This window comes from Elephas maximus, chromosome 12 (genome assembly GCF_024166365.1).
Source record: "Elephas maximus indicus isolate mEleMax1 chromosome 12, mEleMax1 primary haplotype, whole genome shotgun sequence".
In the NCBI taxonomy this organism is placed as follows: domain Eukaryota; kingdom Metazoa; phylum Chordata; class Mammalia; order Proboscidea; family Elephantidae; genus Elephas; species Elephas maximus.
The window spans coordinates 16,076,228-16,102,788 of NC_064830.1; the positions used below are offsets into that span (position 1 = coordinate 16,076,228).

At 42.9% G+C, this 26,561-nt stretch overlaps 1 protein-coding gene across 4 annotated transcripts in view; it reads left to right on the forward strand.

The window, feature by feature from the left end:
* Window positions 1–26,561, forward strand: part of RNF144A (ring finger protein 144A) — a 153,011-nt gene that overhangs the window by 113,600 nt on the left and 12,850 nt on the right. For all 4 annotated transcript variants that reach the window (XM_049904883.1, XM_049904882.1, XM_049904885.1 and 1 more), the window contains 5 exons: window positions 3,236–3,340; window positions 3,500–3,560; window positions 11,242–11,449; window positions 17,073–17,220; window positions 23,721–23,810. In XM_049904883.1, coding sequence (XP_049760840.1) covers window positions 3,236–3,340; window positions 3,500–3,560; window positions 11,242–11,449; window positions 17,073–17,220; window positions 23,721–23,810 — 612 coding nt within the window. The remainder of the gene's footprint in view (window positions 1–3,235; window positions 3,341–3,499; window positions 3,561–11,241; window positions 11,450–17,072; window positions 17,221–23,720; window positions 23,811–26,561) is intronic.

Genomic DNA, 26,561 nt, shown 5'->3' on the forward strand with positions numbered 1-26,561 from the left:
TGTTATCCTTCTATCCATGTAGCATTTATTAATTCCTTGCAGTTTAGTAGCACTCAGTTTTAATCCCAGGGACTAGAAAGATAAATAATAATGGATTCTTGCTTTTAAAGAACTTGCAGTCTACCAGAGGAGAAACACGAACAGTCGATTATTGGTGATTATAGAAATGCCAACCAAAACACTTGGCGAATATGTGGCAATATTCTAGAGAGCTGCTGCCTCAGGGTCACCATAGCTTTAGCGTGATCACTTTTCTGTGTGCCAAGGCTGTGAGGGGACAGAGGCTCAGGGAGATCAAGTACCTCGTCCTAGTCACACATCTGCTAAGATGGCATAGAATGTTCACTGTTCGGTAGCTTTCTGCCAGACATGACTCACTAGTCTTTGCCATATGCAAGCTCTTGAACAATGATGGTTAGAGATGTTGGTGACCCCAGAGTGCACATCTCACACCAGCTTTAATAGTTGTATTTTGCTTCATAAGGAGGATAAAGCTCTTTCAGTGTATACTACTCTATACAATGTTGTGTGAGTTGTTAGGCACCATGTCAGTTTAAAGCATTCCAGTGCCCTCCAGAGGCCCAATTTAGACAAACTTAATTGTAGAAAGTATAATAATGACCTTGTTGCTGAGATTTTGATTTTTCTTTTTTTTTAAGCCTATAAGAAACGTGTCACCCAGATAGACAGATAACAACAGTCATTATTTACTTTGTTCGTACTATGTACCAGAAACTGGGCAAGGTACTTCTGTAAGCTTTATTTCTAACTGTCACAAAAGCCCTGCAAGACAGACATCCGTATTTTATCATCGAGGGAGTTGTGGCCCAAGCACATAAAGTGACTTCATTGCGACATCAGACCAGAGAGTGGTGGAATAAGGATTACATGAGTCTCTCTAGCTCCAAAGCAGCTGTCTTTCTACCTCCTCATGTTACACACAGCTGTAAACAGGACATTCCAGTTGTCTTCAGATGTAAACAGGCCAGAGTTACGGCACTTTACCACTCTACTAAACCACTCCAGTGTCTCCCCAAAACAGGCCAGCTGGTGCTTCCCAGAACTGGGCTTCAGACTCTATGGGGGCTCAGTTTAACCCCGCCTTCCTCATTGTCTGCCTTCTCTGGCCTTGCTCTGTGCCCTGCCTGTCCTGGGCAAGGCTTTTTCATTTGTTTTGATGAGTTTATCTCTGAAACTTCTGCCATGTTGTGCTTTTTATGGACCTCCAGGAATGGCCCCACCCATACTTGGTACTCTGGAAGTGGCCTTCATGAACATGGGCTGGCAAAATACAGCTGTATTTGCATGTAATCTAAGTTGCGAGCCTTCACAGCCATCAGGAGCCTTAGCAGATCTAAAGAACGCAGGCCGAAACACAGGGACCTTGATTTATAGTTGGCCACATTATAATTTGTACATGAAGTCATGGCATTATGTTTATTGCTCTTGAGAAAAGCTTTGGAAAAAAAATTTTTTTTTAAAGATTGTCTTAATTTCTTTCTTTTTTTTCTTTTTTAACAAAATTGCCATCTAGAGTCTTTAAAGAATGAGTTATTCTGGTTTGTTGAAGTGCTAAGAGTTGCCCATTTAGATCGAATAATTCTTTATGTATCTAGCATATATGATTTTCCATGTCTTCTTCTGAGCTCTTTCCCGTGTATAAAATTCTTAACAACTCTCCTGTGACATAGGTTAAACCACTCCAATTTACTGGTTGGGAAAACGAGGCTGAGAGAGATGAACTGACTTGTTCTAGGCCATAGAACTAGTAGGAATTGAAGCTGGATTTCAACTTACACCCATCCATGAATAATAATGTGCATTCTTGGAATGAAGTAGGGGGAGGGGGATTTAGGCAACATACCATATGAGCTTGATGACTTGCTATTATAATATTGCAATTATAATATTATAAGAGCATTGATAGAAGGAGCCCTCGTGGTACAATGGTGAAGCACTTGGCTGCTAACTGAAAGGTTGGCAGTTTGAACCCACCCAACATCTTCGTGGGAGAAAAGACCTGGCCATCTGCCCCTGTAAAGATTACAGCCAAGAAAACCCTACGGGGCAGTTCTACTCTGTCACATGGGGTCACTATGAGTCAGAATTGACTCGACTGCACCCAACAATAACAACATAAAGAACTCCAAATATCATACTGGAATTACAATTAAAAGTTGATTTGGAGGTGCCCTTGAAGTGTTTTATATTGTTTTTTCCTTCTTATTTAATCCCTTCAGCGTTTCTGTCTGTAAGCACACCTGGGGCAGGCCATATGTTCTCTAATCGGTATTATAAGGTAGTTTCCACAGAAACACTGGGTTTCTAAGACTTAGACTTTCTTTGTGAAGCTAGAGTAGATTGGTACGGAGAAGGCCCTCATGATTATTTTTATCAATTGTACTTAGTGTCTTCCATTTGATCTGTTTTGATTTTAAGCATCCCTCCCAAGTTGTTAAGGTTGGTAGTAATTATCAGGTAAGTAGGTGTCATCGAGGAAGAGTTGTAAAACATAAAAGGATTCTCAGTGAGAAAACCATGGGTGGCTTAGAGTCAAGCAAGCCTAGGTTTGAATCGAGGCTATGCCCATTCTGTCTGGGAAGGCTGGTCATTTCCTTTGTTGTGTCTCAGTTTTCACAACCAAAACATGGACTGAGATACATTTCTTGTAAGAATGTTCTAACGATTAAATGAAACAATGTGATATGAAGTATTTCGCATAGCGCCTGACATCTAATACGCATTTGAGAAATATTATTTCCCAACCTCCCTCATTGCCTGGCATCCTGCTATTAGATTTATTGATTTTTGTGTTTACTGAGTTTTTGCCCAGAGACCAACTCAGCAGCCTTAGCTTCGTTAACAAGGCTACGGTCCCTGGCACAGAGTAACCAATAAAAACCAAACCCATTGCCGTCAAGTCAATTCTGACCCATACCAACCTTATAGTACAGAGTAGAACTGCCCCATAGAGTTTCCAAGGAGCACCTGGTAGATTCCAACTGCCAACCTTTTGGTTAGCAGCCATAGCACTTAACCACTATGCCACCAGGGTTCCCTGGCACAGAGTAGGTGCCCAATAAATGTTGAATGAATGAAGCCTCTTAGTGGTGTTATAGGGTGCACAATAAAAATGTCAGATTGTAATGGAAAAATTGTGCTTGTTGGGTCATTTTTTTTTAATGCATCACTGCTTTTTTGGCCTTAAGGGAGTAAAGATGTTGTTTTCTTTCAGTGCCTGAAACAGTATGTTGAGCTCTTGATCAAAGAAGGACTAGAAACTGCAATTAGCTGTCCTGATGCTGCCTGCCCTAAACAGGGCCATCTACAGGAGAATGAGGTATGCTCAAGGAAACATCTCAGGCTTTGGAAGTGTGTACAAACAATGCACTCCCTCGCCTATTGGGGTATTTTGGGTTCTGCTTAGGTTTATATTGCATTGTATTCTAGCCCTCAGCTTGCTATACTCCTTGTTCATTTTATTTTATTTTTTTCTTAGATTGAGTGCATGGTTGCAGCTGAAATTATGCAAAGATATAAAAAGCTACAGTTTGAAAGAGGTAGGTGCCCCAGTATATTAGCCTGTTATGATTCTTATGGGAATACCTGAGTGGCCCAAACAATTAAGCACTCGGCTACTAACTGAAAGGTTGGAGGTTCAAATCCACCCAGAGGCACCTTGGAAGAAAGGCCCAGTGATCTACTTTCAAAAGGTCACAGCTTTTGGAGCACAATTCTACTCTGAAACACATGGGGTCACCATGAGTCAGAATTGACTCCATGACAAACTGGTTTGTTTGTTTCTTCGTTTGCTTGTTTTTAATTTATGATACTTATGACAGGATCTGGTTAACTTTGGGAGAGTTCTCTTGGTATATATGGTTGTACGTCATTTGGTTACAATAAGCATGAAAAAGTTGAATGTAAATTGAATTTCTGAATCTCAGCTGACATTCTGAATTCCCTGAATAGCTCAATGTTTGAAGGCCTTTGCTGGTGATCTGTTTTGTAGTGGGAAGAATTAATGAAACATAATTTATTTATGGAGGTTGGGGCTTAAGGGGATGGTTTAAAGAGATAGGGCCCTCATGAGGAATTATTCTTCAGCCAGATTATGGCCTAATGAATTGAGGGCTAACCTGGCTTTGAATTTAAAAGGTACAAAGACATAGAAGGATCTCCTAGGCCAAGCATAGTAGTTATTATAACGATCACTCTCATCCTACTAACTAGACATCAAATGTGTAGCACTTTCACTTTGCTTTGGTGCTGGACTTCTGTGCAGGCCTAGGCCAGTAGATGGTGAATGAATAATGGAATCATTTGTCTCAATAAATGCTCACAGTAACCATGCAAGGTTAATTGGCCGTTAGCTGTTAATCTGATACCCAGATGGGCTAACTGACCTGCCCTGGTTTCTAGAACTCTAGTAGGTAGTGGAGGAGGAATGTGAACCAGACCCTCTGACTCTCAGCCTCAACCCTCGCCCACAGCACCCTGTACGGCAACTTTGCCGAGCCAGGTCTGGTGCAGACTTCATGATTCTCCTGGACTGTGGCATGCAGGAAGTTATCTCTGTGAATGTGGGCAAAGCAGTTTTGACATTATTGCCAAGATTCCGTTGCAAAGCATTAAAACGTCTTGAATGTCCAGGAAAGGTCTTTATCTTTGCTCTCGGAGGTACTCCAGGCTCGCGTATGATATTAAACAAAATCTGTTTGACTCCATTTGGCCTCCTTTTCACATATATTCTGGGCCTTGGGCTCATCTGCAAAAAAAAAAAAAAGTCAGAATAACAGAAAGTGTGAAGGTTCCTCTCCTTACGCAAAACTTCACTGTAAAGATGCTGCATCTGAATCCTAGAATTTTCATCTTAGTTTGTAATCATTGAAGGCTACTCCTCCCTCTTCCTTAAACCTCGGTTCTCAGATTCTTGAGCACATCAGATATTCACTACTGAGACACAACCCTGGCTTGCATATTTAAATAAAAACACCTGTCTACATGGACAGGGAATGCAGAATAGACTAGAGGGACATAACAAGGGATTCCTGGTTTAGCTGAATTGTGAAGATTTAAAAAAACAAAAAGACGTGCTGAAGATTGCTATATTCCCTCTTAAGGCTTACTTTAAAAAAAAAAAAAGACAATGTGTGGTCAATTTAAAAAAAAAATAAAAATCAAGATTTTTGTTGGCCTTTAAATTTGTTTCCAAGAGCTTGTTTATTTAGACAACACACACCATTTTGGTTTGGATCCGTTTATAGCTTAAATATAATGTCATGTGGTATGAAAGTAAGTACGTGGAGCTATAAAATTGATTAATTTGAATTTCTGAAACTTTCAGGCTCTTCTGAAAACATTTTCCAGAGAGAATTTTGACAGAATCTGGCAGCTGTTTGGGTTACCAGAAAATGAACTTTCTGTGACATTGAATTTAATTTAAAAAATGCAGCTGGGTAAATTTTCCTGCCTAATAATTTTAACAGTTGTTATTTCTTCAGTATTTTGGGTTAAGTCAAAGATAATTTTTTCTCCTTTTGCATAAAAACAAGGCCAACTTGACTTAGATTTAAAAACATACCTCTCAAAGCTATCGCTTTTTAAAGCATTTTATTAACATTATCCTGAAAATTAAAGAAAAAAACTAAATTCCTACTTAATAAGACAAAAATCCTGTCTGAGTAAAACGTTGAATTGTTAGAGCTGAAACATAGTTCTCTAGTTGGAGCCCTGGTGACGCAGTAGTTAAAAACTCAGCAGCTAACCAAAATGTTGGCAGTTCAAATCCACCAGCCACTCCTTGGAAACCCTATGGGGCGGTTCTACTCTGTCTCATAGGGTCTCTGTGAGTCGGAATCAACTTGACGGCAACGGGTTTTGGTTTTAGTGTATCCAGTACATTGAATAGCTTTTGAGATGTGATTGGAAACAAATTTAACTTGTTCAGTCCCTTTAAATATATAGTCACTGGAGGATGCTCTGGAAGAAAACTCTAATTATTCTATGATTTTATGATAACATGTACTTACTAAATTATCTCATGGTTAATTTAAGCTGCAAACACTGTCTCTGTTTAGTCTTAGACTGTTCGTCTCATATAACACCCTTGATTTTAAATTAAACCTCTCTGCTCCTCCAGCTACACATCCAGAAGGATGTGGTTTCCATAAAGATGAGATCCCATGGGGCAGCTCTCCTCTGTCCAATAGAGTCACTATGAGTTGGAATCTACTCGACGGTAATGGATTTGGTTTTTTGGTTTAAATCTCCAGCAGGACCCTTGGCAAGCAGGAAGCTAGAGAAGGGAGCTATGGGGCCTTTGGCCTTTGTCTCTCTTTCTGAGCACCTACTCTACCAATATTCTAACTCCAAAGTCTAGGGTGAGGACAGGCTTCCCAGAGAGGTAGGGTTGACCCCTTCACGTGCATGACCTACTATGTTATATCCGTAGGTAGGGTTGACCCCTCTCACATGCGTGGCCTACTATGTTATATCCATAGGTAGGGTTGAACCCTCTCACATGCATTACCTACTATGTTATATCCATAGGTAGGGTTGACCCCTCTCACATGCATTGCCTACTATGTTATATCCACAGGCAGGGTTGACTCCCCTCATGTGCATGGCCTACTATATTATATCCACAGGTAGGGTTGACCCCTCTCACGTGCGCGGCCTACTACGTTATATCCATGCACCTATCGGAGCACTAGCAATGGTTAAGAGCTCGCTGCTAAACCAAATGTTAAAATGTTAGAGCTAAAACATAGTTATCTGGCTGGAGCCTTGGTGATACAGAACTCAGCTGCTAACCAAGAGATTGGCAGTTCGAATCCATCAGCTGCTCCTTGAAAACCCTATAGGAAAGTTCTACTCTGTCCTACAGGGCCACTATGAGCAGAATTGACTCAACGGCAAAGGGTTTGGTTTTTGGTTTATTGGAGCACTAAGTGTGCTATGGAAACCCTAGTGGCGTAGTGGTCAAATGCTATGGCTGCTAACCAAAAAGGTTGGCAGTTTGAATCCACCAGGCGCTCCTTGGAAACTCTATGGAACAGTTCTACTCTGTCCTATAGGATCGCTATGAGTTGGAATTGACTCGGCAGTGGGTTTGGTTTTTCTTTTGGTTTAGTGTGCTATGCTGCAAGTGTGCTGTACATGCTGATCTCTTGTGAAGTTCAAGCCATCTCTCACAGGCAGGAACCATGGCTCAGCCATTTCTTTATTCCACTCTCAATAACTGGTGAATGATCTCTAAAGCCTTTTTTTTTTTTTTTTTTATGGAAATTAAAACTCAGGAAAATTAAGTAACTTGCAGGGTTATATAGCAATAATGGAACCTGACTAAAACTGAGGACTCCAGAAAGTATATTTTCTCACTACAGGATCAAACCGACCAGCTCATCCTTAGAGTACATACACCAACCATGCAGTGCAGCAACAGCTAAGATGTGAAGGTGCCTTGGATGTATTTTTCTTTACCGCACGCTTCTGAAAGTTAAAAAAAAAAAAACTTTTTAAAAAGAAAAGCGGCTTTTTAACAGGCCGTGGACTTTTTTCATAAGTAGTAACATGAGAGACATATTTCATTAATCTATTATTAATTTATCTTTGGGAGATTGAAGTTTTTATTATTTTCTTCTAGTGTGCCAGAAAATATACTGTTCGCCTTGTTTGAAAAAAAAAATACAGATACAGACAGATAATATGTACTAGATATATTGTAATTGTAATACAATATATAAAAATAAAAAAAAACCCAAACCCATTGCCGTCGAGTCGATTCCAACTCATAGTGAGTCTGTAGGACAGAGTGGAACTGCCCCATAGCATTTCCAAGGAGCAGCTGGTGGATTCAAACTGCTGACCTTTTGGTTAAGAGCCGTAGCACTTAACCACTGAGACACCAGGGTTCTAATATAGTATATATTAGATGTATTATATACCTGGGTGGTGCAGACGGTTAACATGCTTGGCTGCTAATTAAAACGTTAGAGGTTAGAGGTGCGTCAGAAGAAAGGCCTGGTGATTTACTTCCAAAAAATCAGCCATTGAAAAGTCTATAAAATCCAGTTCTACTCTGACAAACACATAATTTGCCATTTGACTCAATGGCATTCTATCTATTACTTATTAGATAGACATGATATTATATATATATCTATCTATAAGCTTATAAGCTTATTCAAAAGAAAAATTTTCTGATGTTGCCTGGTGCGATTTTCTTATTGATTTTTTCCCGTCTTGTACACTCAGCTAGCAGACGTCAGCTGTGGGAATGGGGATTTAGAATGTTAATAGAAGTCGAAGTCCAAACACTCGGGCTGCGTTCACAGTTTCATTTGCCCTGGCAGCACAGGAAGGGTTTTGATAGTAGGCAGATTGGACAAATTGCTTGCCCTTTACCTCTCTCGTAGGGGATCCGTCCCCGTGAGGACAGGCAATACCATGTCACAGCTCTATGAGTACACAAGTCAGAAAATTAAAATAGTTACTATGGGAACTTTAACCAGTTCTCCTCTACCATCTGCTCCATGGCTTATTGGGCCTTTCATTATGAGGTAGCATAATACGTCTTCCATTTTGTTGTGCAAGGAGAATGAACTGGAGGTAGCATTCATTCGTGAAACGCATAAAGACATGGCACAGCTTTGGAAACTCGGTCCCCTGCCTGGCTGTCAAAGGCCCCTCCCTGCAAAAGCAGGGGTAGGGATGCAGTGGGAACTGGAAGGTTCTAAATTGGACACATCGTCCTATAGCTGGGCAACGATATCCATTTAGAATCTCTGATAGACCAGAACTAACCAAGTGTCAAATTGGAAAGAACACAAAGAACAGACTGGGGATTTGTCTTAACGTATTTTATGTTGCTTAGCACGTGGAGCACCTTCATCCCGCAATCCTGGGTTAGGGGCCGTGCAAACACAGGATCTCATTATCTAGTCTTGTGGGCAACTCTCTGCTCATCCCAGCATACTCTAAGAACAAACAGCAGGGAGCTGTGTAAATAAGTATTCCAGGAAGTGAATCAGAGATGGGACAGCAGAGGGCTGAGTGTTCAATTGAACAGCTTCTAATTCTTGAGTGAAACCACGGCCCATGTGCACTGCCTTTGGGATTTCTTCCCTGCAGTGAGTTCTTCCCAGTTCTCAGAGAAGAAGAACTCAAGGTAACACACCTCTCCCTCCTCATCTTGCTGTGTCCCTTCAGCTCAGAGACCACTGTCAGCTGCCCGTCACACGCGTCCTCAGAGGCAACAACATTTTTCTCACAAAGCCACCTCTTCAGGCCTGCCAGCCAGAAACATTCTTAGAAAAGCAAAAGCAAATATTGAAAATATCATCTAGCAAGACAAGGCCTAATTTTATTCCTTTACTCACTCTTAGAAGTATCATGGAAGCTTCTGCCTTCATCTAATAAATCAATGAGAGAGTGTCAAGTTTTCCTGAATACCACTTCAGAGTTCCTTTTTATTACCAAGGTCTTCGAAATCTTCTGCCAGACCTACCAATTTTTGTGCCATTGATTAATTCATCTTTATGTGTTTAAAGAAAAAGGGGGTGATGTGTATTAGATCAGGAGTCAGCAAACCGTGGCCAGTGAGCCAAGTTCAGCCGGCAGCCTGTTTTTGTAAATAAAGTTTTACTGGAACACAGCCACACTCATTCCTTCTTATAGTGTGGGCAGCAGCTTTTGCTCTGCAACGGCAGAGTTGAGTAGTTGCAACAGAGGCCAGAAGGTTGGCCAAGACTGAAATATTCACTGGCCTTTAACTCAGAAAGCCTGTCGACCTCTGCTTATCTGACTATACCTTTAGTAAGGTCATACAAGATATAAGCTCATTTCCAGGTGGCCGAATGTGACTTCCATTAAATGGGAAATACAGAGAAGCACATAAAGAACTTCTATGCATGTGTGTGTACACAGTCAGAACACCCACCTAGTGATTTAGTGACTACATTGCTGTGCAGCCTGTGGCAGTGTGTTCAGGTGAGGTCTGGGCCCCTGCAAAGCGTGTTACAGATCCCAGTGAGTATTAATAGTATGTTTAATGCAGGGGGACTGAACCTGTTCTGGCTGCCAGTCACACGGCTGAAAAGTTTGCAAGGCCCTTTTCATCGCATTCCAAATTTCCCCAGCAAAATCCAGTTGTCTTGAATTACTTCCCAAGAACAACCTTGCTGGAATGCTTCGAAATCAGTGGCCTACTTTGAAGCCCTTTGAAAACAGTTCCATAATCCTTCGGCCTCAGATAGGTTTTTGGCAGAGAGTTAACATTCCGTGTGGTTTCCTGGCAGGATTCTCCCTCCCACACTCCCTTCATTAAGAATTCAGTGTCACACCGTACAAGAGGGTAAATAAAGTGGAATAACCAGGCTTGCAAGTGAAGACACCTCAGGACCCATTAGTTAAAGAAATGGATTTTTTGGACAAGGATTTGCAGAAACGGGAGTGTCAGGGTGTCCTGCTTTGAAAAATAAACTTCCTGACTAATTTCATTAAATTGGGTTTTTTGGTTACTTGCAGTCCACTTCGGAGGGCAAACCGGGCCATCAAAATGGTAGCTTTATGCTGTAGTTAGCCCACGGCTTGACTTTAAATTTGGGAGGTTAGACAATAGTAGGCAGATGAATCATTTGATAAGCTATCTCCTTCCCTCCTCTGGTTCCATTCTTTAGCACACACTTTCTGAGCGCCTACTGTGTGCCTCGCGCTGGGCCAGATAGGGAAGATGCGCGATTAAAAATACATGCATGACTTCAGAAAGCTGTCTCCTGGAGGAGGCAGACAAGGAAATAGAGTCTCAAAAAACAGTGCAGTAAGGACCATGGGGTGCAGGAACCACAGAAAACTCAGCCAGGGTGGTCAGGCAAAAACCTCCAGAATATAGAAGCACCTGAGCTGAGCCGTCAAGCACAAGCAGGGTGTATCTTAGGTAGCCAGGGGTGTTCTAGGTGGAGGCAGCGGTGGGAAAGGACTTGTTCTGGAATATTTGAAGGTCTCCCAGTCTCCCATATGAGTGATCAGTAAGAAGTTGGGAGTGGGTAGAGGGGAAGCTGAAAAGTAAAACAGGAACCGAATCAGAAAGGGAAACTTTTATCTTACTAAATTATCGGGATGTTATCCTAGCCATTAAAAGCGCTAAGCAATGGACTGACGTGATTCCTCAGCCCTGAAACACTGTCCCATCACCTGATTTTCCAAGTGTCATTTGCCTGTTCTGTCTCCCTGTGCTAGAGGTGCTCCTGGATCCCTGTCGGACTTGGTGCCCTGCATCCTCCTGCCAGGCTGTGTGCCAGCTCCAGGAGATGGGGCTGCAGACCCCTCAGCTGGTGCAGTGCAAAGCTTGTGACATGGAATTCTGCTCCGCCTGTAAAGCCAGCTGGCACCCCGGCAAGGGCTGCCAAGACAGCATGCCAGTCACCTTCCTTCCAGGGGAAACCAGGTAACTCTGAGCACAAGCTGCCCACAGGGTGAGGGTTCAGGGCTGGGAAGGGGAAACTCACTTCCCCCGTTCAAGAGAGGACAGGGGTGTGCTTGATCAGCCTTACCACATGCTCATCCTCCCGAGTTTCATTCAGACCTCTCTTTGTCTGTCTGTCTGTTTATAATTTAGTGTTTACTTATTTTTGAGAACTGACTGTGTGCCCTGCACTAAGCAAGGTCCTGGGGATATAAAGATGTATAACAAACAAAGTTAGACGCTGCCTGCTTTGGAAAGACAAACACGTGAACAGTTAATTACTATTTGGGATTTTATGTTCTATGATACCTGAGATTTTCCCAAGCTTTGGAAGGTGATCCAAAATGGAGGTGCAGAAACAGGAGCAATACTAGTGGGCAATGGTTAGAAATAACAGAGGGGTCATCAGAAACAGGTTCCCAGGTTCCCAGATTCCCAGGCCAAGGTGGGTACATCTTCCTAAAATAGCGAGCCAAGTAGGTAGGATAAGGAGTCCCAGTGGCATGATGGTTAAGCGCTAGGCTGCTACCTGAAAGGTTGGCGGTTTGAACTCTCCCAGCAACTGTTTGGGAGGAAGACCTGGCAATCTGCTTCCACAAAGGTTCCAAACCCACTGCTGTCAAGTCAGTTCTGACTCATTGTGACCCTATAGGCGGGGGCTGATTATCCGATAGGCAAGGTAATCATTTGTAGTGAACAATTTCACATGTTTTCACCACATCAGACATTCCGCTTCTAGGTCTGGCTGTCATCTGTCTCTTTTCCAACCCCATAGCACCTTCCTATAGAATCAAAGCCTCTTTTCACATTTACAGTCCCCGACAGGGCCGAATGACCCGGTAAGCACAGATAATAATCTGTAGTGAATGATCTTTATATGTGGTGAGACCCATGTGAAATTGTTCACTACAGGCAATCTGGTTTACCTTGCCTATTGGCTAATCTGTCACTTCCTGTGCCCCCATAGGGCTTCCAAGGCTGTAATCTTTATGGAAACAGACTTCCGCATCTTTCTCCCACTGAGCGGCTGGTGGGTTTGAACCGCTGACCTATCGGTTAGCAGCCCAGCACTTTAACCACTGTGCCACCAAGGCTCCTTCCCATAAAGATTACAGCCTAGAAAACCCTATGGGGCAGTTCTGCTCTGTCACATGGAGTTGCTAGAAGTCAGAATCAACTCATTGGCCCCTAACAACAACATTAGGAAAAGTATGAAAAAACAACCCTGTTTGTGCCCCTCTTCTCCCCCACAGCCAGATTGCCAGGCTTTAAGCCTGGGTGAGGCTCCTTGGATAACAACTATTAAGCGCTTGGCTACTAACCAAAGGTTGGTGGTTTGAACCCACCTAGAGGAACCTCGGAAGAAAAGCCTGGCAGTCTGTTTCTGAAAGGTCACATCCATGAAAATCCTATGGAGCACAGTTCTACTCTGCAACACATGGGGTCACCATGAGTCAGAATCGGTTCGACGGTGACTGGTTTGGTGGTTGTGCCCAGGATGAAATTGTAGCGTCATTATGTGGACCTTGAAATGATTTGTTTCAGCCATAAGAAATTGACAATATTCAACCCTTTTTCATCGGCAGTTTCGTATGGTTCAACTAGATAGAGTTGTTCCTTCCCCTCCTGAAGCCACATGCCTCATAAAAGAACTCCTGATGACTGCCCATTATCCGTTAGCTGTGGGCTTGCCTGAGGGTGCCGTCACCCTGCTGCCTTCAATCTTCTTGTCCAGCTTCTCCCTTCCCACTCTGCTCACCCCCTAGCCCCCCACGATCCCCAAAACCTGACTTGTGGGCCTGGAATACACCCCTTCACTGCCCTGTGCCGGCGCATGTATTCCTTAGGCCTGGTGTACCCCTTCACCACCCCCTCCTTTTCCTGGGGGACTCACAGCTGTGCTTCAAGAGCTGGCTCATGACCCCTTCTCTGTGAAGCTTTTACAGTTTCCCAGGGCAGGGTTAGTGACTCCACCCTCAGCGTTTCCACTGCAGATTGCCTTTATAGATTACAATCCGAGCCATATTGTGTTTTAATTTATCCGTTTACATAGCTAACTCTTCCGTTAGGCTGAGCTCTTGATGTCGTGTCCTGTGGTTTTTATCTTTATCTCCCCCGATCTTGAAGTACAGCAGGCACTCACTCGCTCACGTGCTTGAATAAATCACTTAAGTTACACTTACAGGGTTTTAATAGCCCAGCCCAAACCTACTGCCATCAGGTTGATTCTGACTCATAGCAACCCTATAGGATAGGGTATAACTGCCCCATAGGGTTTCTGAGGCTGTAAATCTTTAAGGAAGTAGGCTCCTCAGGTTTTTCTCACATGGAGCAGCTGGTGGGTTAGAACCACCAACCTTTGTTTAGCAGTTGAGCTCTTTAACCACTGTGCCATCAAGATGCTTTTGAAATTTTATACAAAGTGATATCCTTCTTATATGGATAAAAAAAATATATATATGGATATATGGATATAAATCAAAATAATTGATTTCCAGGGTAGAGAAGAAGAAAGTAGAGTGCAGAGTGGGGCTATTACCCTGCTGAAGCAATTATCTGTCTAAAAGAGAAACTTCCCTATTAAATGAGCATGTGGTTCTGCTAAGCAAGAAGACAAGGAATGAGAAAGAACCAGTGTACTTCTCCTGGGTGGAATGGAGGAGGGGGCCCAGCCCTGATAGTTTCTTTAGCCTGAAAGCTTATCAAGATGGAGGATGGTGAATGTTTGGAGCCGGATGACTTACTATTTCTTCATCTGCTGTCCTGGTCTCATTTAAATCATTCCACAAGGACAATTTAAATCAAAATTCATAAACCTCAGTTTGTGAAAATTTAAAATTAGATTGTACATAAAAACCTGAACTTCTGGCTTCTTGGACAATTCTGAATATTTAGCCACATGGGGCACACGTAACTTGGAAAAGCAGCAGCTGCCTCTTAGAGGGAGTATGTGCTGCCTGCAGTTTGCCACAGTCCTCACTGCTCCCTCTTGTGTTCCTGGTACTCAGGCTGTCATTTATAACTCAGTTATTTTTTATAGAGTTAAGAAAAAAAGTTTTAAATTTCCCTTTGTTGCTGTTAGGTGCTGTCGAGTCGATTTTTGACTCAGAGTGACCCCATGTGACAGAGTGGAGCTGTCCAATAGGGCTTTCTTGGCTGTAATCTTTACAGGAGCAGATCGCCAGGTCTTTCTCCTACAGAACTGCTGGGTGGATTTGAACTGCCAAACTTTAGGTTAGCAGCCAAATACTTAACCATTGCTATCTACCACCTGGCCAACTTTACTAATTTGTATTACATGTCTGTCTTTAAAGAGGAGCCCTGATGGCACAGTGGTTAAGAACTCAGCTACAAACCAAAAGGGTCCACAGTTTAAATCCACCAGATACGCTTTGGAAGCTCTATGGGGCAGTTCCACTCTGTCTTATAGGGTCGCTGTGAGTTGGAATCGACTCAATGGCAACCAGTTTGGGTTTTTTTTTTTTTGGCCCTTGAAGATATTCAAGCGTGCAGACTGTGATTTAGACCGTCAAAGACGCCTATCTAATTTTATATATTTGAGTTTGTAGTAACAGCTATTATTGATACTATCTTGAAATATAATTGAAATACCAGAAAATGTTGGAAAATCATTGTCTGTTCATGTAAATTTCTATGCATCATGCAGTGCATCAAAACGTACGTGTTTTAACTGTTTTCTCTTTTGCAAAGACTCCCTGAGAGATGCCCTAATCACTCCAGTGATGTTGCCCCTGTTCTTGATATTGCCTTCCAATTAGCTCATGAGTCATATGAGAAAATTGGTTTCATTACTTTAATATCACACCTGGCTTTTAAAACAAAACAATATTATCTGGCCTGTTAACTGACTTTAATCACTGAATTTGGTGCCTCATGACTTCTAGCTCTTTCCAAAAGCCAAATTCATCCTCAGAAGGAGGATACAGATCACGTTTGATCAGAGCTGACTTTGTGTCAGGTCCTGTTTGAGGCATGTTAACTCATTCACCTCTCTGAATCACGTTCTGTGGGGGCCAGTCTGGTCTGTAGGTTACTTTTAAATTGGAGAAAGATTTGAACTAGAGACAGTTTTATCACCTTCTAGTACGAGTATTAACAGCCACCATTCACTGAGTGCTTACTATTGAAGGGCCAGGGCGTGTGCTTATGTATTTAACACTACTAAACTCTTTCAGTCCTCACAATACCCATCAAATGCTATCATCCTCATTTTTGGAGACGAGAAGAATAAGACTGATAATACATAAGTAGTGAAGCCAGGATTTGTCTGTCTGCCTCCAGGATTTGTCTGTCTGCCTCCAGAATTCCTGCTTTTAACTACTATACTGTATTGGCTTCCTTCCCAATATTTCTTATCTGCCACCTTCTGCTAGTGGACAAAAGAGAATCACATATGCCTCTGCAGGGGAGGAGACATGTGCTTTTGAAAACCCTGTGGATTTACCCTATGGGAAATCCACTACTAGTCATCAGATAATTCATACTAAAGTGAAACTATATTTACTATTTATACTTTCTGTGACATTTGTGGAAGAACTTTCAGCCAGAATACATGCAACTTGCCAAAATTTACTCAACTTGAATGAATTCATACTGATAAATATAATATGTTCTGAAAAGGCATCTCTCCCAAAGGGAAATCATTTTTCTACATGTTGTTTGATTGATGTAATGAGGTCAAACAATGTAACTAATGTACCCCCATAATCAGTGATAACTACCCTGAACAGTTTACTGCTTATTCTTCCAGATGTTTGCATGCGTATATTTAGCCTTGTTTTTAACATTAATATGTGGGTGGATATCTTTCCATACCCAAAGAACAAAAAACCCAGTGCCTAAATATCTAATCTTTTTTATTATTTGCATAGTATTATTGGTACCTTGTACTGAAGTACTTCACACATGCTTGATACCACACTGTGTTCTTTTTGGATATAATCGTATACTATCCACACAATGATGGGAACACTAAAGCCCAGAAACGTTATTCCACAGCTAATTAGTGGAGGAGCCAGCACTTGAACTCAGGCTTAAAGCCATTCATGCTGACCCCTGCTAGCCTAACCAGACTTCTCATGAACGGTGTTGTACAGACAAGCCAGATATATCTAACTGATTAATGTGTGTTTATGTGTGTGTGTGTTTATAACTTTTTTTTAATGGTAAAATAGTGCATACAAACACATTATCAACCTATTGGAAAGTAAGCAGATACATGAATAAGTACATAAACTTTAACCATAATCCCATTAATCAGATACCCCCATTAAAAGCCATTTGCCATGTTTTCTTTTGTCTATATGTCTAAATTTACGTATATGGGGGCATTGCTTCCCTCCCCCCCCCGCCACTAACCCAGACTCCCTAACTCATAGGTTTTTGGTTATTGTTTTCTGGATTTTTTGGTTATTGTTTTCTGGATTTTTTGTTTGGTTGGTTTTGTTTTGCTTCATTTAATTAAAAAAAAAAAAAAAAGGGCCTCAGTCTGTCTAGTTAATCTAATGCTTCCAGCAGAGCTGATGCTGGCAGATCTCTCCCAGGACCCCACTGAGCAGAAGCCCTAATGGAATTTCTCCTACAGTTCTGCTTTCAAAATGGAAGAGGATGATGCTCCAATCAAACGCTGCCCCAAGTGCAAAGTCTACATTGAACGTGATGAAGGCTGTGCCCAAATGATGTGTAAAAACTGCAAACACGCCTTCTGCTGGTACTGCCTTGAGTCCCTTGACGTGAGTATGGCCTTAAGCTTTAAATTGGTATGTTCAGCTGTGGAGCCCAGACTCAGAGTGAGAAAAATAGAACAACCATTTCCTAAAGAGCTTACAGATTATTCCTGTGAAGTAGGTAAGTAACAACATTAGAATTTTTTTTTTTTTCTGTTTGTTAAAGTGTTAATTCATTGAGGGCATTGCCATCAGAAGATAGTAATTAGTGCAGGAGTTTTGGGGAGGGAAAGATAAGTTCAGGTTTGGGATTCAGCCTTGGTCTTAAATGGATGGATAGAGTCTTAGATTTTGCCCAAGGGAACTGTTAATGGAATGCCAGGGATTAATAGAGCAAGGAAACTAAGCATACTGGACATGGGGCAGTTTCAATACTCAGTGACTCTCACGACATCAGCAGGGCAAAACAGCCTACAAAGCCCTTTCCTGCCCAGTAGAATGGAACTTTCCAGCCTCATATGCCAAGACTCCCGAGTGTACCCTGTATTGAGGCTCTTCCGCTATGAGTGTTTCCTGAACACACCATACCTCTGTGTCTGCCCAAGCTAAGTCCTCCCTCTGTCAGTGTACCAAACTTTTTCTGGATCTTCATGGTCTGATGCAAATGACAGTTCTTTTCAGCAGTGTGTTCTTCTTCACTCATGTTGGGGGGGGGGTAGGGGCAGGGGCAGTGACCATTTTGCCAAGACGATGACTTTATGGCTTTAGATTTAGAACAGTTCATTTGTGCGTATTTTTTGAAAACTCTGCATAAATAGCAGAGCTGATCATCTGTTAAGACCCTTGTAGTTAGTGGCAATCAAAACGAATAATCAAGGCATATCATAAAAGGGATAGATTTATGTCTACTTTGTACAGCAGGGATGAGTGTATCTAGATCATTCAGTAATAGTATTATACCAAAACCCAAAATCAAACCCAATGCCTTTGAGTCGATTCTGACTCACAGTGACCCTATAGGGCATAGTAGAACTGCCCCCTAGGGTTTTCAAGCAGCACCTGGGGGATTCAAACTGATGATTTTTTGGTTAGGAGCCAAGCTCTTAACCACTGTGCCACCAGGGCTCTAGTATTATGCCTTTAAGATGCAAAAAAAATAGTCAGGACAAATCCATATTTTACATTGTTAGGAGTCATATTGGGTCTGTCAAGAGACCGCTCCTTCCTTCCTTACTCTCACTCTGGTATGAAAGCACTGTTCTTTATTAAGTGTCGGTAAGGAGGGGCTATATCAGATTTATTCAGCTTAGCGTGTCATGGCTGAGAAGGGTCAACTCAGGCTGCTAAAGTAATGGAACAAGTGTTCGTAACAGTGGGTAACAGTGGAACCACCTTGAGCTTTGCCTGCCTTTTGTAGAAAACGTTAGCCTGCGAAGGACAGGCTTGTCGGTTGTCAAGAACATGAGAGTATATTTGAGATGGAATGTTAAAAAAGGTAACACATCTGTTCGAGACCTTTCAACCTGAAATCCACCTTTTTTTGAAAAATCGAACAGATTACTTCCCTTCTGGGTTATTCCTTTGAAGATGGGTTTATTAACTTTAAATTGCTCACGGAATTTTTAGTAGAAACTAGGGTAGCTGAACAAATCTGGAGAACGTACTACTGTTTTCTATTCTGAAGTCTTCAGGTTCACATCCTACGCAAGTTTAATAAATCAGCTTGGCAGAAGTGGTTTTCTTTAGCTTAAGTCCAAACAACTAGATTGTTTCCTGACCTTGTGCTCTGGGAAGGGGCTGATTGGAAAGATCTTTCTGAAGCATAATAAATCTTTTAAGGCAGTCCTTTAAGGCCTTCAAAGCCTTATTATATTTTGTTGCAGCTTATTGTATTCTGGTTTTTTGAAAACTGATCATTGAATTATGATATAGTATCTAATACTTAGGAGTCTCTGGGTGGTATAAAAAGTTAATGCTCATGACTGCTAGCCAAGAAGCTGTTGGAGTCTACCAGAGGTGCCTCAGATGAAAGGCCTGGTGATCTCCTTCCCCCAAATCAGCCACTGAAAACCCTGCGGGGCACATTTCTACTGCGGTGCACGTGGGGCCTCCATGAGTAAGATCCGGCTCTACAGCAGCTGGTTACTGGTCATCTGATACCTGGCCTGCGGCCTACCACTCCTGGCAATTTTTCGCAAAGGGAAGAGGAAGTGAAATGCCAGTTTTACTACATATTGTCAGATTTTTTAGGGCAAGTATTAGGAATGGACTGACAACAGGTTGATTTCTGTTGCCACCTCCCCTTACTACCTTGATCAGGTACAGGGAGTGGGAGGGAGCCCCACTACCTTTCTGCTTTCGAGACCAAAGCTGTTCATTCTTTGCTGTAGCCTCTGCAGAAATACCCCACCTGATTCAACTTCTAATGTAGGTTCTGGTCTGTGCAAAAAAGTGTTATCCAGCCCCGGCTTCTGCCTGAACTAATGGCAGAGAAAGCAGCACTGCAGCTTTTCTCATTGAAAGTCATCATCCTCTTGGCCAAGGGCTTCCTATTTTTCTTTGTAGTTGAAAAGCTGCTGAAAAATGACTCAGTGGCCATCAAAAGGAGATTCTGGAAGAAAGGAAGTCTGCTATGGGGGTGATTTATCAAGGACCCTAACAATGATTTAAGACAAGCGCATAAATGTAAGGCTTGAAGCCAGCTGTGCTCTTAATTGTCAAGAAAGGAGAGACTGAAAGGGCTGACTCAAGACGGGGAGAGTAAGTGGGAGTAGGGAGTGAGATGTATGTAAACTTATATGTGACAGACTGATTGGATTTGTAAACGTTCACTTGAAGCTTAATAAAAGTTATTATAAAAAAAAAAAAAAAAAAAAAGGAAAGGAGGCATTACACTTAGGTGGTCTCTACCCTCGGGGAGTTTTCCACCTGAAGCACTACTTCTCTCACATGTAGGTTTGAAGGAATTATAAATTATTTTAGACCGCTTTCTTTTGATCATATTTATCACTTTCCCCTCCTTGTTCATGGCCAAGCCTCGTCTCCTCCTTGAACCTCTCACTGGTGTAGCCCATAACTCAGCTGTCTCTTTGCTTCTCAACTGCAGATGCCACCCTCACATTCGCTATTTTCACTAGAAAAGGAGAACCTTGGTTTCTTTCTTTTCTTATTCCTTTTCGAAGGGTGGGATAATTAATATCCATTGAAACAATTGTTGTGTGCCAGCATTGTGTAGTCTTCTGTACCAATCTATTTTATCTAATATATGCACGGTCTCTGTCAGAGTCGGAATTATGATTTCCTTTTCTAAGAGGGGATCCGGGAGGGTTAGTGATCTTAAAAACCATGATCTTTGTATTCGACCATGGTGCATCTAAGCCAGAGTTTGACAGGAAATTGTAAACCTTAAAGGACTTGGTTTCCTCTAAGGAATTTATTCTTATCTGTGAACATCTCACTGATTGTGGTTTTCTGTAGCATGCTCTATATTGTTTCTGTTTCCACTGCAGAGTGTGATGAAGCTTCTCTGAACAATAGTGAGGAAACATGTCCTCTTACTGAAATACACCTAGACTCCTGGCAGACCTGGGATTGTTACATCCCAGTATTTATCCATACACTTGAAATGGCAGTTAAAGCATTCGATGTTACAAAAACCACATTAGAGTGCTTTTGTGAGGGTGCGAGAAAGGTCCCTAGGGATGCAAACGTTTGCATTCCACTACTAACCTAAGAGTTGGTGGTTCGAACCTACCCAGCAGCACCTTGGGAGAAAGGCCTAGTAATCTACTCCCATAAAGGTTACAGCCAAGAAGACCTATGGAGCAGTTCTGCCCTGTAACACATGGAGCCACTGTGAGTTGGAATCGACTCAATGGTGACGGGCTTGGTTTTGGTTTTTAAGAAAGGTAGTTGTTAAATAAGCTTTTATTTGGTTCAAACAGCACGCATTGAGGGTCTGGTGGCTCACTCTGGGCTAGATGTGGACACTGCAGAGCTGAGTGAGCACGGTCCCTGCCCTTGAGGGCGTGTGATCTCTCCATGCCCAGAAACCTCACAACGTGTGATGACAATGCCTTGTGAAAAGCTGTAGTGAGGATGGATGCCATGTCCGTTGGCAGACCAGTGGAGGCAAGAAGTCACTGGGGCGGGGGAACCTGGGAGACCGGTGACAGCTGAGTGCTTGAAAACCGATTGTGAGTTCACCAGGGAAAGAGAACAGAATGTACCCAGGCAGACAACTAGAAAAGCAATGATAAAGATCTTGATGAAGAATGGCATGAAGTCCTAGGTGTCCTGAACATGGCCAGAAATGCTGGATAGAAAAGCTGAGACTTCGGTGGAAGTTTTTGAGTATCAGTCTAAGAAGCTTGGACTCTAGCACAGGGGCAAGTGCTTTCCAAGCATGGGTCCAGGAATGTGTTGGATCAAAGTCACTTTGGGAGTAGGTAAACCGGGCCCTACCCAGACCTACTGAATCAGTATTTATGGGGTAAATCCCAGGTATCTGCATGTTTCATAAGTTATTCAGGCAATTCAAATATGCAGCCAGGTTTGTCAGCCTCTGCTAGGGGAGGTCCTGAAGACTTTTAAACTCGGTAGTACAACATGATTTGGTTCATGTTTCAGACATACAAATGAAATACATCAGCATTATGTGGAAATTAATACCTGTATAAAAGAAAGCATAATTAAGGCCTCCGTGAAGACAGAGTTCAGAGTGGACAAAAGTAGTCAGAAAGAGTCTCACAGAAGACAAATATGGAGGCTAGAAGAGGCATCCTGTTTGCCTACTCCTGTCCTCCCTTTTACAGATGGAGAGTCTAGGGCAAAGGGGCAGGATAGATAGTGGCAGGCTGGGACTTCCGCCCTCCAACAAAGGCTTCATTCTCCTCTGCCATAAATAAATCAGGATTTAGTGATACGCCACCAGGCATTCAGTTATCAGGAGGTTTGACCTATACAAACGACAAACTCAAAACTGGTGCCATTCTCAAGATATGAGGAAGGACATCTGGCTACAGCCACCCAGTCTAGCTCTCTCGGAGTTGTTTGGAAGGGCCAGAAGGCAGCAATTCATGTCCTACTATCCCTGTTATCAGAAGAGTGATTTTCTGCTCTCTCAGACACCTTGGGTCCTGTGTTTATTTACTCTTTTCTTAAAAGGAGGCTGCGTGTTTACAGCCACAGTTAAGTGGATACACCATCATGAGAGCTTCCTTTGTACTACTTAACTGCTTCCTCTTCTTGACAATTGGTTGGAAAAATGGCACTTCCTGTCAAACACCTGATGACCAAATGCGTAGTGGCGTATCTGGTTATGGTAGGGTAGCATGAAGCCTTTGTTGGAGGATGGGAATCCCAGCCTGCCACTCTCTATCTTAATTATACTTTCTTTTACACTGGTATTCACTTACACGTAATTCTGTGTAAATTAGCAGTCAAGCTCTTAACCACTTCACCACCAGGTCTCCATGAAGGGAGCTACATGGCGCTTCCTGTTCATGAAGGAGCAGAGGGTTTTGTATAGAAAAAGGATTCTCTACATACTGTGTAGATACTACTGAGATGCTGGGTGTAAAGCACTGGGCTGGGGGTACATAAAGACATGGAAATAAATACGAGGGTTCCAACTTCAAGAATCTGACAGTCTAGCGAAGACCAACCATGTCAAGGTGATTGGAAATCAAGGTAGAGTGTGAGAATGCTATGACAGACACCTGAACACAATGTTTCCATCAGAGCCATGAAAAATCAAACCAAAACCAAACCTGTTGCTGTCGAGTCGATTCCGACTCACAGTGGCCCTATAGGACAGAGTAGAACTGCCCCATGGGGTTTCCAAGAAGCAGCTGGTGGATTCAAAGGGCCAACCTTCTGGTTTGCAGCCAAGCTCTTAACCACTTCGCTACTAGGTCTTCATGAAGGGAGCTATTAATTTCTTCTGGACAGTTGGGGAAATTCTACGTAGAAGATGGTGCTTGGGCTAGTTCTTAAATAGTGCCAAAATTGAGCTGAGAGGAATGAGGAATCTGATACTAATGGAGGAGGATGGACCAGAGATAAACCAAAGTCATCTAACCCTAGGGGAAAATCCTGTCAAGGACAGTTCAGAAGATGCAAAAGCAGAACAGACTCGAGTTGAGTAATATATAACCAGTGGCCAGGAAGAGCTTCTCTAGAGTAGCAAGAGCCTCTGACCTACTTGTTCAAAAGTCCTGTATCAGCAGAAGATTCTTTCTTTCCTACAAAATCTAGAGACAGCTGCTGTGCCAAGCAAGGCCCTCACAGGCTGAGGATTGAAATCTGGTCCAGGACGCCCCCTAGTGTCCAGTTTGCACTGTCCCCTCTGGGCTGCAGAGCAGGGGATGCCTGGGGAGTACAAGGACCCCTGGCACTGGAGTGACAGCAGTGAAGTGTTTGTAGGTGGATATTCTTACTCTAGTGTCTTTACACTCTCTTATCTATTTTGAGCATAAAAAAAGAAACGGAGCTCAGACAGGGCTCATTCACTAAATGGAGCGGGAATCTTACACTCACTCCTGTTCTTTCTCTGCCCCTTGCAGGATGATTTCCTTTTGATACATTACGATAAAGGCCCCTGCCGGAACAAGCTGGGCCACTCCAGGGCTTCTGTCATCTGGCATCGGACACAGGTAGGAGGTGATGGACCTAGAGCTTGGATCTCAGGAAGCGTGTGTGCGTGTGTATGTGTGGTTTACAGACAACTTGGTGGTTGGTTGAATATCTGCCTTACAGAAAAATTGAGCTGCTAAGCATGGTTCCCAAGGAGGAAAATTCCAGGTGGGGGAATGTTTACAGGTCTAAGATTGTGCTGTGATGGCTCTGGACTGAAGTTAGAGTAAATATGTATCACGTGTAACGCATGGTGAATGTTTCACGTCAGCCCTTAGATTACTTGCACGTTACCCGTGACCTTGGCAATGATCTGATTATTAGGTTTAGTTTATCCTTGCATAGCCCTTAATCAAGAGCTGTCTGTAGAGGACCTGAGGTAAGCAAATTTTAATAGGAAGGGACAACAGGGAAAGAATGGGAAAAAAACATACACTGTAATGTCTGTACAGCCTTTGAAGTTCATAAAAGGGCCTCCATTTAATATTTATATTTTCAGCACATATTTATCCTCTTCTGTGTGCCAGCCACTATTCTAGGAGCTGGAGATACACCAGTGAACAAGACAGATAAGTCCTTCTCTTATGGAATTACCTTCTATTTAGGGAGACAATAATAAACCAGTAAGTCCGTAAAACCAAACCCTATGCCCTTGAGTCAATTCCGACTCAAAACCCTATAGGACAGAGAAGAACCGCCCCATAGGGTTTCCAAGAAGCAGCTGGTGGGTTTGAATTGCTGACCTTTTGGTTAGAAGCCGAGCTCTTAACCACTGTGCCATCAGGGCTCCAAACCAAAAACCCAAACCCATCGCCCTGGAGTCGATTCTGACTCATAGCAACCCCATGGTAAACACATAAGCTACTGGTAAGGGCTATAGGGGTGAAGTGATGGGGGAGGGGTGCTTTAGTTTGTGTGGTCAGGAAGACTTCTTGGAGGTGGTACCCTTGGCTGAGCTCTGGATGGCGCTGAGCTGGCTGTATGAATCTGTGGGACAGGGCCGAGGAGGAACATTCCAGGCAGAGGGAAAGGTCAGGGCAAAGGGGACGGGGACATGTTGATGGCTTTGAACCGTGAGATGGGGGTCCACCTGAACATAGTAGAGTGAGTGAGAGGGTCAATCAGTGGTCAGAGATGATACCAGAGGTCAGATCCCGTAGGGCTGTGTAGACCATAGTAAGATCTTTGCATTCTGTTCTGGGTGAAATGGAAAGCCATTTTGGTTATTAAGCTAGAAGAGATTCAAGTCTGCAAAAGCCCACTGGTTGCTTTGTGACTTGAAGGGGTCACATCTGTTATCTCGTTTGTAGTATTTCTAATGACAACCTTCTGAGTTATGTACTATCAACCCCATCTTGAAGATAAAGAAACGGAAACTCAAGGTGGTTGCCTAGGAATCGGAGCAGAGCCACCTGCAATTATGCTTCCTCAGTAAGCCTAAATACGGAGCATGGGACAAAGCTATTCATGTCTGCAGCAGGCGCTTGCAGACTTTTCCTGTGAAAGGCCAGATGGTAAATATTTGTGGTTTTGCTGGCCATATGATCTCTGTTGCAACTATCTACTCCTTCCTGTAGCATACAAGTAGCAGTTCTTAAATAAACAAGTGAGTGTGGGCCTGTTCCAATAAAACCTTGTTTACAAAAACAAGGGGTGGAATCGACTGTGATGCTGGTTACACAACTGTGTGACTACCCTAAAAACCATCAAATGGTATGGGTTTGATGGGTGAATTGTGTGGTATGTGAATTATATCTCAATAAAGCTGTTATGGAAACCCTGGTGGTGTAGTTGTTAAGTGCTACAGCTGCTAACCAAAGGGTCAGTAGTTTGAATCCACCAGCCACTCCTTGGAAACACAAGGGGGTAGTTCTTCTCTGTCCTATAGGGTCACTATGAGTCAGAATCGACTTGACGGTAATGGGTTGTTGAAAGCTGTTATAAAACAAAAACAAAACAGATTGTGGACCGGATTTGGCCTAAAGGCCATGGTTTGCTGACTCCTGGTCCTGAGAGTTGATTTGAGCAATATTTGGGTTTCCCCCTCTTTGCTAGCATGTGCAGCTTCAGTGCTTACCCACTGCACACCCCCGACCCCATCCTCACACAAATAGTGTAGGAAATTGTAACAAGGCTGCATTCCTCTTAGGCGCCTTCAGCATATCACTTTCCTCCTTCTCTCTGCTTGTTTTCTCTTTGGCGCGATCTAAAACCAGACCAAACCCATTGCCGTTGAGTCGGTTCTGACTTGTAGTGACCCTATAGGATAGAGTAGAATTGCCCCATACGGTTTCCAAGGAGTGGCTGGTGGATTCGAACTGCCAGCCTTTTGGCTAGCAGCCGAGCTCTTAACTGCTGCCCCACTGGGGCTCTCTAAACCCAGTGCCCCCGCTCTCTAGTGGTGATGTATTTATACTGATTCAAGGGCATCTTGCATTTGCATAGCCACTGTGTAAGTGGAAGCTGTTATATGCATCCCTGCAGAGCCATTGAGAATCAGAGCAGGGTGAGAGCTTGGAGATATTTTCTAACTTTGACATTTTACATGAGTACCAGTTGAGAGGAAGTGACTTGCCCAAGGCATTATGGTTATTTACTGCTGTTCAACAAACCTCCCAAATGTATTGGCTTAGCAAACTAACATTTTTGCTCAGGAATTTGCAGTCTGAAAAAGACTGAGCAGAGGCAACTTGTTTTTGCCCCACTTGGTGTTAGTGGGGGTAGCTGGAAAGCTGGGGCTGAAGTCACCGGAAGATCTACTTGCTCACGTT